Source organism: Coenobita brevimanus, chromosome 73, assembly GCF_032717465.1.
Source record: "Coenobita brevimanus isolate Jiangsu-jjx chromosome 73, ASM3271746v2, whole genome shotgun sequence".
Taxonomy (NCBI): domain Eukaryota; kingdom Metazoa; phylum Arthropoda; class Malacostraca; order Decapoda; family Coenobitidae; genus Coenobita; species Coenobita brevimanus.
In genome coordinates this window covers 20,789,105-20,803,344 of record NC_137026.1, presented here as the reverse complement: position 1 = coordinate 20,803,344, position 14,240 = coordinate 20,789,105, and the positions used below count along the sequence as shown (strand labels likewise).

General features: G+C 42.0%; 1 protein-coding gene across 2 annotated transcripts in view; it reads left to right on the top strand.

The window, feature by feature from the left end:
• Positions 1 to 14,240, top strand: part of bys (Bystin) — a 152,677-nt gene that overhangs the window by 57,295 nt on the left and 81,142 nt on the right. For both annotated transcript variants that reach the window (XM_080278382.1, XM_080278384.1), the window contains exon 5: positions 7,493 to 7,631. In XM_080278382.1, the coding sequence (XP_080134508.1) occupies positions 7,493 to 7,631 (139 nt within the window). The remainder of the gene's footprint in view (positions 1 to 7,492; positions 7,632 to 14,240) is intronic.

Genomic DNA, 14,240 nt, shown 5'->3' with positions numbered 1-14,240 from the left:
TCCTGAAGCTGTCAAGCAGTGAATAGGGCTTCAGTGATCCCCTTGCCTGGCATAAACCTAGGGATGTGCTGATAGTATCGGTATCAGCAGTATCGGCCTTTTTGTTGTAGGATCGGTATCGGCAAGGTAAAAATATGGCCGATACTCCGATACTTCTCTGGTTTGTTATGTGATTCAAGACACTCATGTTTCATGACACTGATAAACAGATGGTTATGATATTATATTATATTACATTATAATGACATGTATGATGTAACATTATTATACATTAATATTATACTGTATATCGATTACTATATTGCTCCTGCATTAATGGCACTCATGTTACCGGCATCAAATAAATCAAAATAAAATCAAATAAATAAAATCAAAATAAAAAAGTATCGGTATCGGCAAAGTATCGGCCATTTGGTAGTATCGGTGTCGATATTGGCTGAAAAGTGGGTATCGGTATTGGTATCGGTATCAGCCAACATTTTGGTATCGTCACATCTCTGCATAAACCCAAACTGCATCTCAGCAGTATTCAGTATCTCTAATCATATCTTCTGGAACTCTCTCCACTACCTTCACTATCCAGTCTAAAAATTTTGTGTCTCTATATAATTTCCTCTTTCCAGGTCATGACCCTTCCCCTGGTATCCATTTACAATTACACTCTTTAGCCAGTCATCTGGGACAAGACACTCTTATATAATTTAAATTTTCAGGTCAGTGACTAACCTCACTCCATTATATCCTGAGGCTTTTCAACATTTCAGCAGTCAGCCCAGACACACCTTCTGTCTTCTCCACCTTCATCCTGCCTATTTCCCTGCTCACAGTAGCAGTGTCAATCAAAGGCCAAAGGCCAAACATTCAACAACTGGCTGTAATGGTCTGTCCATGCATCCTTAATATCCCCACTATTCACCACTACCCCTCCTTTATCATTCTTCACACACTTCTCACCTATGATATTCCTATTCTCCCTCTTCATCTGATTTCCCACCTTAAATATCATATTCTTCCTTTCCACATGATTTAGGTTATCAAGTAAAAGTCTCTTTGACCAAGACTTCGCCCTTTAAACCACTTTTTTAGCCTTGCACTTGACAGCCAATTATTTCAACCATTTGCCAGCTGTCTTCCATTCCCGGAAATCTCTTCTTTTCTCTGTAACTGCAGCTTGTACACCCTCATCCCACCACTAAGCTACTTTATGTCTTCATGGGCCTCTTGTCCATCCACGTACTGAATCAATAACTCTGAAGAGGTTGCTCTCGAGGGCTCTGTACATTTCATTAACACTTCTGCCAGTGTCCCCCTGTTCAGCAACCATTCTCCTTATCTCCCTATAGAAGGCATCCATTTTTTCTTGTTTTTTCAGCATCCATATTTTCCTTCTAGTTGCATAGGTCCTCTTTTTCATCACCTGCTCATTAAGCACCATGTCACATATCAATAACTTGTGTTGCTGGACGCACTCCTCACTCCCTATAACGTTAACATCCCTCATTAACTTCCTATCAGTCCTCCTGACCAGGAAGTAGTCTATGTGGCTGCTGTTTACCCCTGACTCATATGTAATCAACCTACACTCTCCTTTCCTTAAATTTGTTTCGCACACAATCATGTTCATTGCCTTACGAAACTCTGGTATCCTTTCCCTTTCCTCATTTGTTGTATTATATGCACATCCCCCATGTACCCCTTCATATCCTTGAGCTGCTTCACCTAAATCACCATTTAAGTCCCCTTCCAAAACTACTCTCATCATCCCCCATACCACTTACTACATGTATAAACCCCTAAAAGCCTAATCGCATCAGTTGTTGCAATGAGAATTTTATGCCAAGATGCCTAATCGCATCAATTGAGAGGGGCTTGTAAAAACTGTGGAGTGCTTCCTCCGCCCCAATTATGACGTACATGGCTTCAGGCCTATGAGAACTCACCCCCGAACCAACCTGCGCGGTGGGGAGGCACTTCCTGTCTGGGCCGTGTCAGTGCCACCCTCTACCCCACTCCCTCACTCCCTCCTCTTCCCCCATCACCCTCCCACCCCTCCATGCACCAACATCTCTCCTCCCACCACCACCTGTGTCCCTTCACACCCACTCTCACCTCTCCTCCCACCCTCTAGCCTTGTGTTCCCCGTGAACCCCTTCCCATCCCTCTCTCCTTGTCCCTCACTACCTTCCCATCCCCTTACAGACCCAGGAGAAGTATCAGGCTGCCAAGATGTTAAGTACACACTGAAGTGCTTTCTTTTCATGCGAAAAGTTGGTTATTTTTCCAACCCCCGTACCTACAGCTACCACAAATTGACTTAGGATGCCCCCCCACAAGGTATTAAAAAACACAGAAATCATAATATATCACAGTGTTTGTTCATGAAATGCCATTTATTAATATGAAATCATGTTTCCCTTGTTTTTCGGGACCAGTTGGATGCATTTTGGCATGGAATCACTTAGATCTCTAAAGTAATCTAAGGACATTTCTTTGCACCAAACATTTGTCAGTTCAGTCTTGAGGTTGTCCAGGTTGGGTGTCTTCTTCTCTGCCATGATTTTCTTCATCTTTGCCCAGCAGTTTTCTATCAGAATTAGATCCAGACTGTTGCCAGGCCAGTTGAGGACCTCAATCCGACTATCCTGAAGCCATTTTGTCATCTTTCTTGACTTGTGACATGGAGCTGAATTGTGCATGAAAAAGTCGCATCCCGGAATAACAAAAAAGTTTAACAAATGATCGTTCAGAACTTGAATGCACCAGCCACCATTCATCATCAAGTTCTTAGGAAGTAAGTAGATGCCTCCTCTTCCCATTTCACCTGAGAAACACCCCCATACCATTACTGATTGTGGGTGCTTAACAGTCGGCACCGTGTAAGCAGGGTCATATTGCCTACGGGAGGCAGGGCGACGAACCTTGGCAGAACGCACGTGGAACACTTGAAATGTGCTTTCATCGGAAAACATAACTTTTCTCCACTCATCTGATGTCGAGTGTGCATACTTTCGGCAAACTGAATGCGCTGCTTCTTCATGCGGTCAGTGAGAAGCAGTTTCTTGGCTTTGGTGCGGCTTGGCAAACCAAGCTCCTTCTGCAAGCGGTGTTGGATAGTTCAAATTGAGACGTCTTGTAACAGCTTGGGATGCATTCTCTTCAATTCTGCTGCTGTCATTTGAGGATCCTTGATTACTTCCCTCTTCAGAAGCGTATCTGCACCTCAAAGTCGTCCACTTCTTTCCACGACCATGCTTGTGCTTTAGTATGACATCAGGTGGCAGGCCAAACTCTGCAGCAAGAATCTTCATGACCGTCAACTTAGCGCATCCAGTATGTTCACAAATCGTGTTGATAGGGACATTATCCTGCCTCAGTACAGTGATACGGACCCTCTGATCCCTTGAGCAGTATTTTCCAGGCATGACAACTTGACTCTAGGAAAATAACAGGGCAAACAATAATGCATACGAAGAAAGAGGGAGGTGCAAGCTCGGAGCGATGGGAACATATACTCCCACTCTTGCTTCTGGGCAAGCACTGATGTGCTGAGTGTTTCACCACCTCCCGCCAACACAAGAGGAGTTGCCAGTTACTTCTTGCCCCCAAAATTTACATGGTAAAGGTGGAAACACAAAGCAAAGACAGAGTACTCTCCCATAGCAACTCTGTATGTAGGTCCTAAGTCAATTTGTGGTGGGTGTATAGGCCTACTCCCCACAGCCTACTATATCTCCCCACACCTACATACACCTGTTTTCATGGTTGGTGTGACAGAACACTTTGAAATGACCTGTTTCAATAAGAAAAATATGTAGTTGTCAAAATGTTCACCGTTTACAGTGTTTTCGAGGGGTAATAACTGTTATAAACTTTTTAAACTTTGATGCGCGATTTTGCGGTAACCATTAGGCCTACAGGGGTGCAGATTATGTTGTCAGGTGTGTAAATTCTTCCTCTTTAGCCAGAACACAATCAATTTGCCTTTGGTGAAAGTTGACAAAACACCCCTGAATTGTTGTAGGAGGTACCTAGCCTGAAATAACTGCAGTCTTTAGGGGTTAAGCCATCCCAAAATCTGTCCAACTCTACCTCATCCAGGCCTGCCTGTTGAGCATACGCCAATATAAATGCAAACATTTTCCCATCAAATAAAATATTCACTATTGTTATCCACTTACTCGTATAACATTCATGACATATTTCACCTATTTCTCCCGAACCAACACTCCCAGGCCACCATATCCATCTGTCCTACCCTGCCAAAACAGCTTATAATAACAATCACTCCCAGCAATCTTCTGACTGATTTACCCCTATACCGGACTTTTTGCACACATCCAATGTCCACCCACCTCCTACTCAATGTCTCAACCTCTTCCCCTGCTCTACCCCTCAAACCTCCCACATTCCATGATGCCACTCTAACCCCCTGGGTGATTTAGTGTCCTTAGGCTTGCTTTGATTTTCATTCTTTAACTTAGTCATAATCAGTACAAATAATAAAAGGGATACATGCCACAGGCCCCACCCACTGCACAGTCCCAGGTCCAGGCAATGGATCTGGGACCCCTAGCCCACCATCCTTGACCAGTGGCTGTGGTAGTGGCCTCACGACACCATGCCAGGACAGCTACAGGGACACCCTTCAGGTGCGCCCTGGCACTGTAAATGCCCCTCCATTATACACCCATTGATAGGACAGCCTCCTGGGGTGCTACTCCCAGGATCAGGCTCCTCTCTATTGGGTGGAAGCGTTAGCCTGGGAACTGCATTGCCCTGGTTCGATCCCCATCTCACCTCGGCCCCGCGATCTACGCTAGCGGAGCCCTCGTCACACCTCCCCTCAAAAGGTCCACCACTAGGTAGTGGGGACTTCTGGCCTGATGCCCTTGCTGGCGTCAACCCTGTGGTGTAGTGGAGTACGTTGTATGGATATGTAAAGCGCATGTAGTTAATGTATGAGATAGTTAGAAGTTTGTGGGAGGGTATGCTGGTCTACTCTCCGTGTTAGTGTCACACTGAAAAGGTCAGCAGAGGAGGATGGTCAGGTACCTAGTGAAACTGGAGCTCCAGCACTCCCTATCACCAGCATTCCCATTCCCCTCAGGAGTACAACCTTGATCAGCTGGTGCTACTGCCTCCTTCCCATCAGCTGAATAAAATAATCGAGCATTAGTCAGAGAAAATACAGGTTGTACATTTGCATGTTTACAACTCTTGCATGAAACAAGCTGATACTCTGAATGATAGGCTTGATAAAAGTTTTATATTTGATACAGGATTAAAATATATATACCTTTGCTGTGTCCATGAATTCTCTAAAGCATGATTCAACAGTTGTTTCTCTACCCTGGTCTGTTTGGCTGACTAGACTCATTGATCCCAAGCAAGCAGATGCCTCCTTTTGGCAGACAGTGCCATGCAAGGGTTGGAACAGGGTCCTTTCCAGGGTTGGTAATTTTTTTATTTTTTTATTTTAATAAAAAAAAATATATATTTATTCAGTTTGATTTTTTATTTATTTATTTGATTTTTCTGTTATTATATTGCTAATATTTCAAAAACAATATACTGAATACTTTAACTTCATGTCCTGTCTGTCCACAGATGGTTCAGGCTGAAAGCCACTGCCCAGAATCCAGATACATACTGTTCAAGTCCTGTCTGTACACTAATGATTAAGGCTGAGTTGCCAATGGTAATCAAGACAGCATATTCCAGAGCTGATTATATTACTACACAGAAAAATCTTAAGCTGATATTATTATGACATGGCCTTAAGTGACCAAGCATAGCTTACCTAGTCTTATGGGTTTGGTTTTTGATTTATGCCTCATTATTTCAGATGTACAAATAATTTCAGTGCTTAGTTACACAAATGTAAAAATATTTTTTCTGTCATTCAGTGTAGCAATTTCTGATTGCACCATTCTCTAAAATCTACTAACGTAAAGCTTAAGTATCTGAATAAATGACTGCCAACACAAAGTTATACACAACTTTTATAAACCTTCAGATTTTATTTTGGTTAACTTTTAGATAAAGAAAAAAAAATCAATTTTTTTTAGGACAAAAAAAAAAAAAAAAAAAAAAAAAATACCTAGTTAAATCACGTGATTAAATAGTTCGATTTAATTAGTGCCAGCCCTGGTCCTTTTACAGGGTGATATGCAGGGAAAAAGAAGAGATAGCACCAAAGAGGATGTGCTGTGTATAGGAAATATGTATGAATAGTAGTCTCAGCCTGGACTTAAACCGTTTGGTAAATGTGGTTGAGTTCCCCGTCTGGGAGTGTTAGGCAAGGCCAGCTACTGGGCCTTGACTCCTTGTCACTCCCATGGTAGTACAGTAGTCCAGTTTGGCATTATGCACACATTTGTATTTACCAGCCTTACTGATAACAGGTGGATTGTTTAGTATGAAACATATCGGACCGTTATGTAATGATATACAGTAGTTCCTCCAAGATCCGACGTAATAGAGCTCAAGCAACGTCCAGGACTTGGTCTTGTCTGTGACTTGGGAAAAATGGCCCTGGACAGGTACTTATAGACCCCAACCCAGCCTAACTCTGAAAGCCACCTACATAACTCCCTACCAGACATGCACAGCACCTATTTAAGATCCTAGTCACACAAATAAGGGACGGAAACCATTAAATAAATAAAAAGGAACCAGAGAATGAAAAATTAGAAGTGAGTAAGGAATATATTTAGCAGTGTACAGGGTACTTATGACACGTCCGTGGCCGTCTTGAAGATTAACCTGCCTTCTCTATGGCTCTGACAGTGGTGAAGGTGCACTTGAAGCACATACGGTAATCCAGTGTTGCGCTGCACTTAATCTTTTGCACTGTGAATTATAATTTTTTAATACTGCACATTCTGTTCTTACTTGCGCCATGCTAGTTGCAATGTGCTAGTGTTGCACTCTGTACTTAATCCTTTGCACTCTGATTTCTAATTTCTTAACACTGCACAACACTGTAAATTCCCATGTGGTCTAGTGGCAGCAGGGCCTGCAGCAGGTAGGGCACTACCACAAAAGCGAGGACGTGGGCAGCCATGGCGACGAGCGTGCAATCATGACGGTAGGCAGGTGGGAAGTGGGGAGAATGCAGGGGAGCCTTGACAGATGTTGCCAGAACTATGCACCAAAACACAGCTGTTCGTCACAGTGTGGCAAATTTAGAGTAGGGATGAACACACATCGGCTTTGTGTGTGTGTGTGTGTGTGTGTGTGTGTGTGTGTGTGTGTGTGTGTGTGTCCCAGATGTCGAGATATCTTAGGGAATAATCCGAGACTTGGAGTAATGGACCCAAAGCCAATATGTCTGGGACTTGGGGTGTCTGGGTCTTGGGTGTCTGGGTCTTAAAGAGATTACTGTACTGTAATATATGTATATTTTTACTGTGTGTATGATACCTATCTCGTACCTGAGAAATGGACTGTGATAGGTTGAATGAATACTAACATGCAGTGTATGTTTCAGAGCTTAGCTGAAGAAGACAAGAAAATTTTGGAACATTTTATGAACAAAGATGCAGCACCACAGAGGAAACTGGCAGACCTGTTCAGGGACAAGATCACAGAAAAACAAACTGAGATTAAATCACAAGTGGATGCCAGCAGTAAGTTCAGGTGTATAAAATAATTTGATTGTTGCAGAAAGCTTTGTACTGTATTATGTTTCTAATGATGATGATGTGTTTGTAGTGAATCTGCAACCTAAATGTTTTTGGAAATCTTGCACAAGCATCCCACCAGTAGGCTGTGTATCTTCACCATGCAGTTCATCACATTTTATCTCAACTATTTGTGTGTATGTGCCTTGTAAAGCACTTCCATCAAACAGCATCCTTAGCTAAACAAATTGGATGAACTTTGTGTGGAGGAGTGCAAGGCAAGGATTTGGCATCCCCCCCCCCCCTTTTTTTTTTTAAACTTTCCATTTGACAGGTTGATTGTCTGATGGGTAACAATCAACCCATGTGTAGAAGGAGTGCGTGTGAGGTTGAGTCATGATTCTGAGGGCTTGGATGGTGTGTGAATGAGAATGTGGTCCATTTCTTTGGGCATACTGTTGATTAGTTCTCCCATCATCCATATATGGTATATATATATTTTTTCTTCTACCTTATCTTACCCCACTTGCAGATGGGGAAAGAGGCTGGATGATGATGATGATGATGATGATGACAGAATTTGCATGTTATCTTCTGTTTTTCATTGACTTCCAGTGCTTACTGTTTCCCCTTTACTAATTTGCTGACTGCTCCATAACACACTCCTGTCTCACACCTTGATATGTAGAGAGCTGGATTGTTGTAGTGAAACTTTATGACGATATGATTCTGGTGATATGGTTCAGTAGTGTTCCATAAATCAGGTTTGGTGTGATTCCATTACCTTCAGTTATATTAGACATGGTCCATTTCAGTTGGCTGATTCAGCTATAGCAGATTCCATTAGTCTGGTTTGTTTTAATCTGTTAGAGGAGGGAGAAGGATTAGAGTACAAATATTTAAGGGCAGATTGTGATAGTTTGGGCATCTGGAGAAGGTAGAGGATGACAGCTTATTGTGGAGGGTGAGAAGTGTTTTTATGTTGATGATAGAGTTATGAGAGGCAGACCAAAAAAGATTTGTGACAAGGTCAGAATATGACCTAGGGGTAAGAAACTGAATAGAGAGGCTGCTAGTGTTTGAGCAGCATGGTGAGCTGCCACTAGGTGACCAAGGCCACAAGCAAGCATGTTGGAGCCTTTATAAGCAAAACAAAATGAAGTAAGAAATTGAGACAATGGAAAAGTCTGGAAGTACAAGTAGTCATCCAGTTTTGTAGGCTAATTTTTGAAGATTTGATACTGGTAGTCTGCTCCAGTCACTTTAGATAAATAATACAGGATACCTAAGACTTTTACCACAACAGGTCTTTCTTAAGTGGATGAAATTGTGATGCATTGTCAAAGTTTAAAGTGAGAAAATTATACAGTAATTATATAGAGGTTAAGGAAGATTATATTATTTCCACACTTGGGGGTCACTCCACAGCTGAATGAACTTGTGGGGTAGGTGCTAAATTAATAAAAAATAATCATGTTGGTTGGTGGGGGCACTCATGATCTGAGCACCTTATTTCGTGCTATGTGTTAGTATGTCTGTGTGGAGTGATGAGCCAGTTACTAGGAAAACTACATAATGTGTGAGGTCTATCTATCTATCTATCTATTGCCAGACGCCTTAATCCCATATGGGGAGGCCACAAACAAATCGCCTCCACGTCACCCTGTCCCCCGCCATTTCACTGCTCTGCTTTCAGTTCACACCCCCTTCTCTCATATACCTCTCCACTCCATCCCTCCATCTCATCCTTGGCCTTCCCCTCCCTCTCTCCCCCTCCACCTCACTCACATACACTCTCCTCGTCAGTCTCTCACTCTCCATCCTCTCCACATGGCCAAACCACCTCAACGTGTTTCTCCTAATGCTTCCTATCACATCAGCATCCACACCACAATGCTCCTTCACTTCCTCATTTGTCAGTCTGTCTCTCCATGTGACTCCACAGGCTCCTGTCAAATAACTCATTTCCACTGCATTCACTCATGACTTGTGTCCCTCCAACAACATCCAAGCTTGACTTCCATACGTTAAGAGTTGGTATCACAATACTGTCATGTAATAACTCTTTCACTTCCATGCTCACGTCCCTGTTTCTTATCACTGCCTTCAAGGAACCAGCAACCTTTCTTCCTTGTTGTAACCTTTCAAGCACTTCACCCTCCAAACTTCCATCCTTACTCATCACACTACCCAAGTACTTAAATGTTCTCAATTTTCCATTTCCTACTCATCCAACCTCACTGCACATTCACTGACTTCACCTCTTTCGAAGACCATAACTTTACCCTTCCCTACCTTCACCTTTAGATTCTATTTCTTACACACTCTCCCAAACTCATCCACCAAGCCTTGCAGCTCCCCTTCGTCTTCACTTAACAATACAGTATCATCTGCAAACAGCAGTACAAGGAGTTTCCAAACACTACCCTCTCTCATTAGGGCCACTCCAACATCCACTGCTTTACCATATACAGGTAACTCGCACGGAACACGTGGGTTTCGTTCCTACCGTGCCGTGTTAGGTGCGAAATCACGTATATTTAAACTACTCTGTATTTTGCTCCCTAGACCCCCCAAATGTGTTGTTTTGCTGTTATCTGTCACTGGTAATCACTAAAAGCACTTTAAGTGGTTAGAAGGTTTATTTAATGTTATAACTCACAAATACAGTACTCCAGAGCAAAACTTCAACACACAAATACTGTACGTAAACACAAGGAAACATTCCGACGCCAATCATAGGTAATCATATAAATCAGGTTAACTGGTACCAGTGCTTTAACTTACAAGTACATACCAGAACAGTACATATTTAACTTAGAAGTGCAGTACTGTGATATCGAATGATTTCAGTACATAATCTGTTAAGATTGGCTGAAAAAAAAAAAAAATGTTATGAATACATTTTCACCTTTTTGATATATATTTATGGTAGTTTCAAGTTATTTTTTACGTTATCGTTGTGCCCATGCTTGGAAAAGGGAGCGAAAGAGTTGAATTTTCAGTCCTAAATGAGAAAACTGCACGTCCTCCATGGCTAGACTCTGCCACGGGAGAATAAAGTGGAGGGTCAGTCCGATTAGCAATAAGGAAGTTGTGTCACAACTTCCAGCTCCCACACCACGAGAATGGCTAAAAATAGAATCGTAATGCAGTTTCAGAACTAACAATAAGTCTAATTATTACGAATACAGATACAAAGCAGAAATAAATACGTTTACAGACGGGGAAAACGTACTTCTTCCGTCATAACATGTTCATCTTTCTCTGTCATTTTACGTTCATCTTTATCATTTTACCTTGTTATTTTCGCAATATATATTGCTGTCTCGTAAACAGGGTGGTTGTTTGTGTTTTGCAAGGGAGGAAAAAGATTGTATTTTCTGTCTGGGTCAAGATAATGGGTGTACCTATGCGTGGTTAGGCATGGCCACGAGCGAAAAAATCGTACACCCACTCATCACGATAGCAGGTGGTGAACTGACAGATGATACGTGAGAGGGTGAAGTCAAGGTCAGTCTCATGTCCCAGATTTTCGTTCACTTCCCGAAAGTTTATTCACAGTTTTCTACAAGTTGCATTGCATCAAATGATCCAAACCATTATAGCAAACCTGAGCAAATAGATAAAGATACCAAGACAAAAATGTATTTTTCTTTCATTATCAGTCTTTAACGAACAAACAAAAAAGGCAATATTCCGACGCCGATCATGGGTAATCATATAAATCATGTTAACTGGTTACAAGGCTTTATTTAATGCTTTAATTGCTTACAAGTACATACCAGAACAGTAAATATTTAACTTACAAATACATTACTGTAGAAAAGCAGTACAGTAAGAGTTTAACGAACAAACAAAAAAGGCAATACATATTCCGACGCCGATCATGGGTAATCATATAATTCGGGTTAACTGGTTACAAGGCTTTATTTAATGATTTAACTTTATTTAAGTGCTTACAAGTACAGTACATACGAGAACAGTAAATATTTAACTTACAAATACTGTACAGTATTGTGGAAAAAATGAACAAATAAAAAAGGCAATATTCTGATGCCTATCAGGTAAACTGGTTATAAGACTTTATTTCTTGCTTTAACGTTATTTAATAGTCCTTTAAGTTGCACATAAACTTACCAGAACAGTACAGTACTGTAAATATTTAACTTACAAATACTGTGCTACTGTACTCGGGAATGTCTCACTCACTGAATAATTTCCCGCCTAGATCGTCATGTAATCAAAACAAACCGCGCGCTGCGGTGACGTTCGAGGATTTGATCTTTCAAAGGCCTCTCCTGCGTTAATTTGTAGTTTTCATAATGGTTTTTTAATCTTACGTTGTCTTATATGTATCCCAGCCCTTACCGTGTATAATTGCGAGCGCGTTCCGTGAGATCGTGTTCCGTGCGAGTTACCTGTATCTCTTTTATAACCCCATTCATATACAGATTAAACAATATGCGGGGTGATAATCATATAACCAGCAAATGGACGCCTTATGGGCTTGTGGATTATGGTGATCCAACTTGATATGCCTCATAAAGGTTTAAATCCATGGAGTGGTTTGGATTAATTGCTCTCACAGTATTGCTCAGAATGAGCAGCTGGTCATTGCTACTTTAAATGTAAGGACTGAGTAGCCTAGCCTTGGACTCTTATGCTCCAGGTGATGCAGTATAGGATAGGATCGTTTTGTTTTGTTTTTAAAGGCTCCAGCATGCTTCTATGAGCTGGCCTTGGTCACCTAATGGTAGCACTTCATGCTGCTTTATCTCTGGCAGCCTCCCTATTTAGTCACTTATCCCTGAGGTCACTCTCAATGACCTCGTCTCTAGTCTTTTTCAGTCTACCTCTCAGAACCCTACCCCTAATATTAACACTTCTCACATTCTGCACCCAATTATCATCCACCATCCTCTCCACATGTCCAAACCATCTTGGTCTACCTCTCTTCCTCACAACACCAATACACTCTACCCATCCTACCTCTCAACTCTTCCATCATAAACCTAAACCCGCTGGCCTAGCAATCAGTGATGCACTCCACATCCACCTAATCATCGTCATTTCTGTACATTTGAGCCTGCAAATATCGTCTTCATTTACTGCTTAGGTCTCACCACCATACAGCATTACACTCCTTTAGCATGGAGGGATAACCCTCTCAGTGTCAGGAGAGGCAACAGCTCCCTGAGCTTTTTCCAACCATTCCTCACTTTAGTCATGCACCAGTACATAACATGTCTCCCAGACAACAAAACTCTTCCACACACTCAAGAGACTCAGTAGCAAGATCAGTCATTTCACACTTGACAATCTCCACATGCTCTTCCGACACTCAGCACACATGAAATCAGCATTATGTCGCATTCTACCTCTAATACCACTTCATCTCTTATGTACCCACTTATCACAAACACTGCACAAGATGGAATTACTTCCAGTGCAATTGTCACAAATTGCACATGGCCATTTTCCCTCCTCTTTGACAGCACAGTACCACCCCCAGCCCTAGATACCATCACTTTTGCTTTATCTGCATTTTTTTTTTTTTTTTTTTTTTTTTTATGCGAGGAAGAAGGAACCAAAGGCCATGAGCCCGCAGTAACAGTTCCCTCCAAGAGAAAAACAAAATACAATAGAGAGCCAAATTCAAGATCCGATCATTTTGAGATGCCTGGACACACTGCGTTTGAAAGACTGGAGATCATAGGCAGGAGGAAATACAGACAGAGGGAGACAGTTCCAGAGCTGACCTGTTGCATGAATGAAAGACTGGGAGTAACGGTTAACTCTTGCATTAGAGAGTTGGACAGAAAAGGGATGAGAGTTTGCTGCCAGACGGTGCTACGCGCCGTCGAGAGGTGGAGGAATGCAAGCAGACAGTTCAGTGGAGCAGTGACCATTAAAGTAGCGATAGAAAAGAGATAAAGATGCAACAGTGCGGCGAAGAGACAGAGGTTGAAGGGAGTCAGTAAGAGGAGGAGAGTTAATGAGACGAAAAGCCTTTGACTCCACCCTATTGAGAAGAGCTGTATGTGGGGAGGCTCCCACACATGAGAGTAGTACTCCACACAGCGGAGGATAAAAAACATTTATATAGTCAACAATTGTGCATGGGTAAAGAAAGAGCTGAGTCGGCTTAGCACACCCAATCTCTTGGAAGCAGATTTTACAAGAGATGTAATATGATCTTTCCAAGATAAGTCCCGAGTAAATGAAACCCCCAGCATGTTCAAGGATGATGCAGGATTAATCTGAATATTATTAAACATTAGTGGGTATACCTGTGGAAGATTTTGTCGGGTTGATAGGTGTAAGAACTGAGTCTTAGAAGCATTAAAGACAACCATATTATTTTTACCCCAGTCAGAGATATGAGCCAAGTCAGACATTAGGTGTGCCATAGCCTCATCCCTTGTTTCTTGAAGTAACTGTTGAGATGGGCGTTATGGGAACCGAATGGAAAGGTGAAGGGTGGAGTCATCAGCGTATGAGTGGATAGGGTTAGATGTACAGCTTAGAAGATCATTGATGAATAAAAGGAAGAGAGTTGGTGATAGGACAGAGCCCTGAGGAACACCACTGTTGATAGATCTAGGAGAAGAA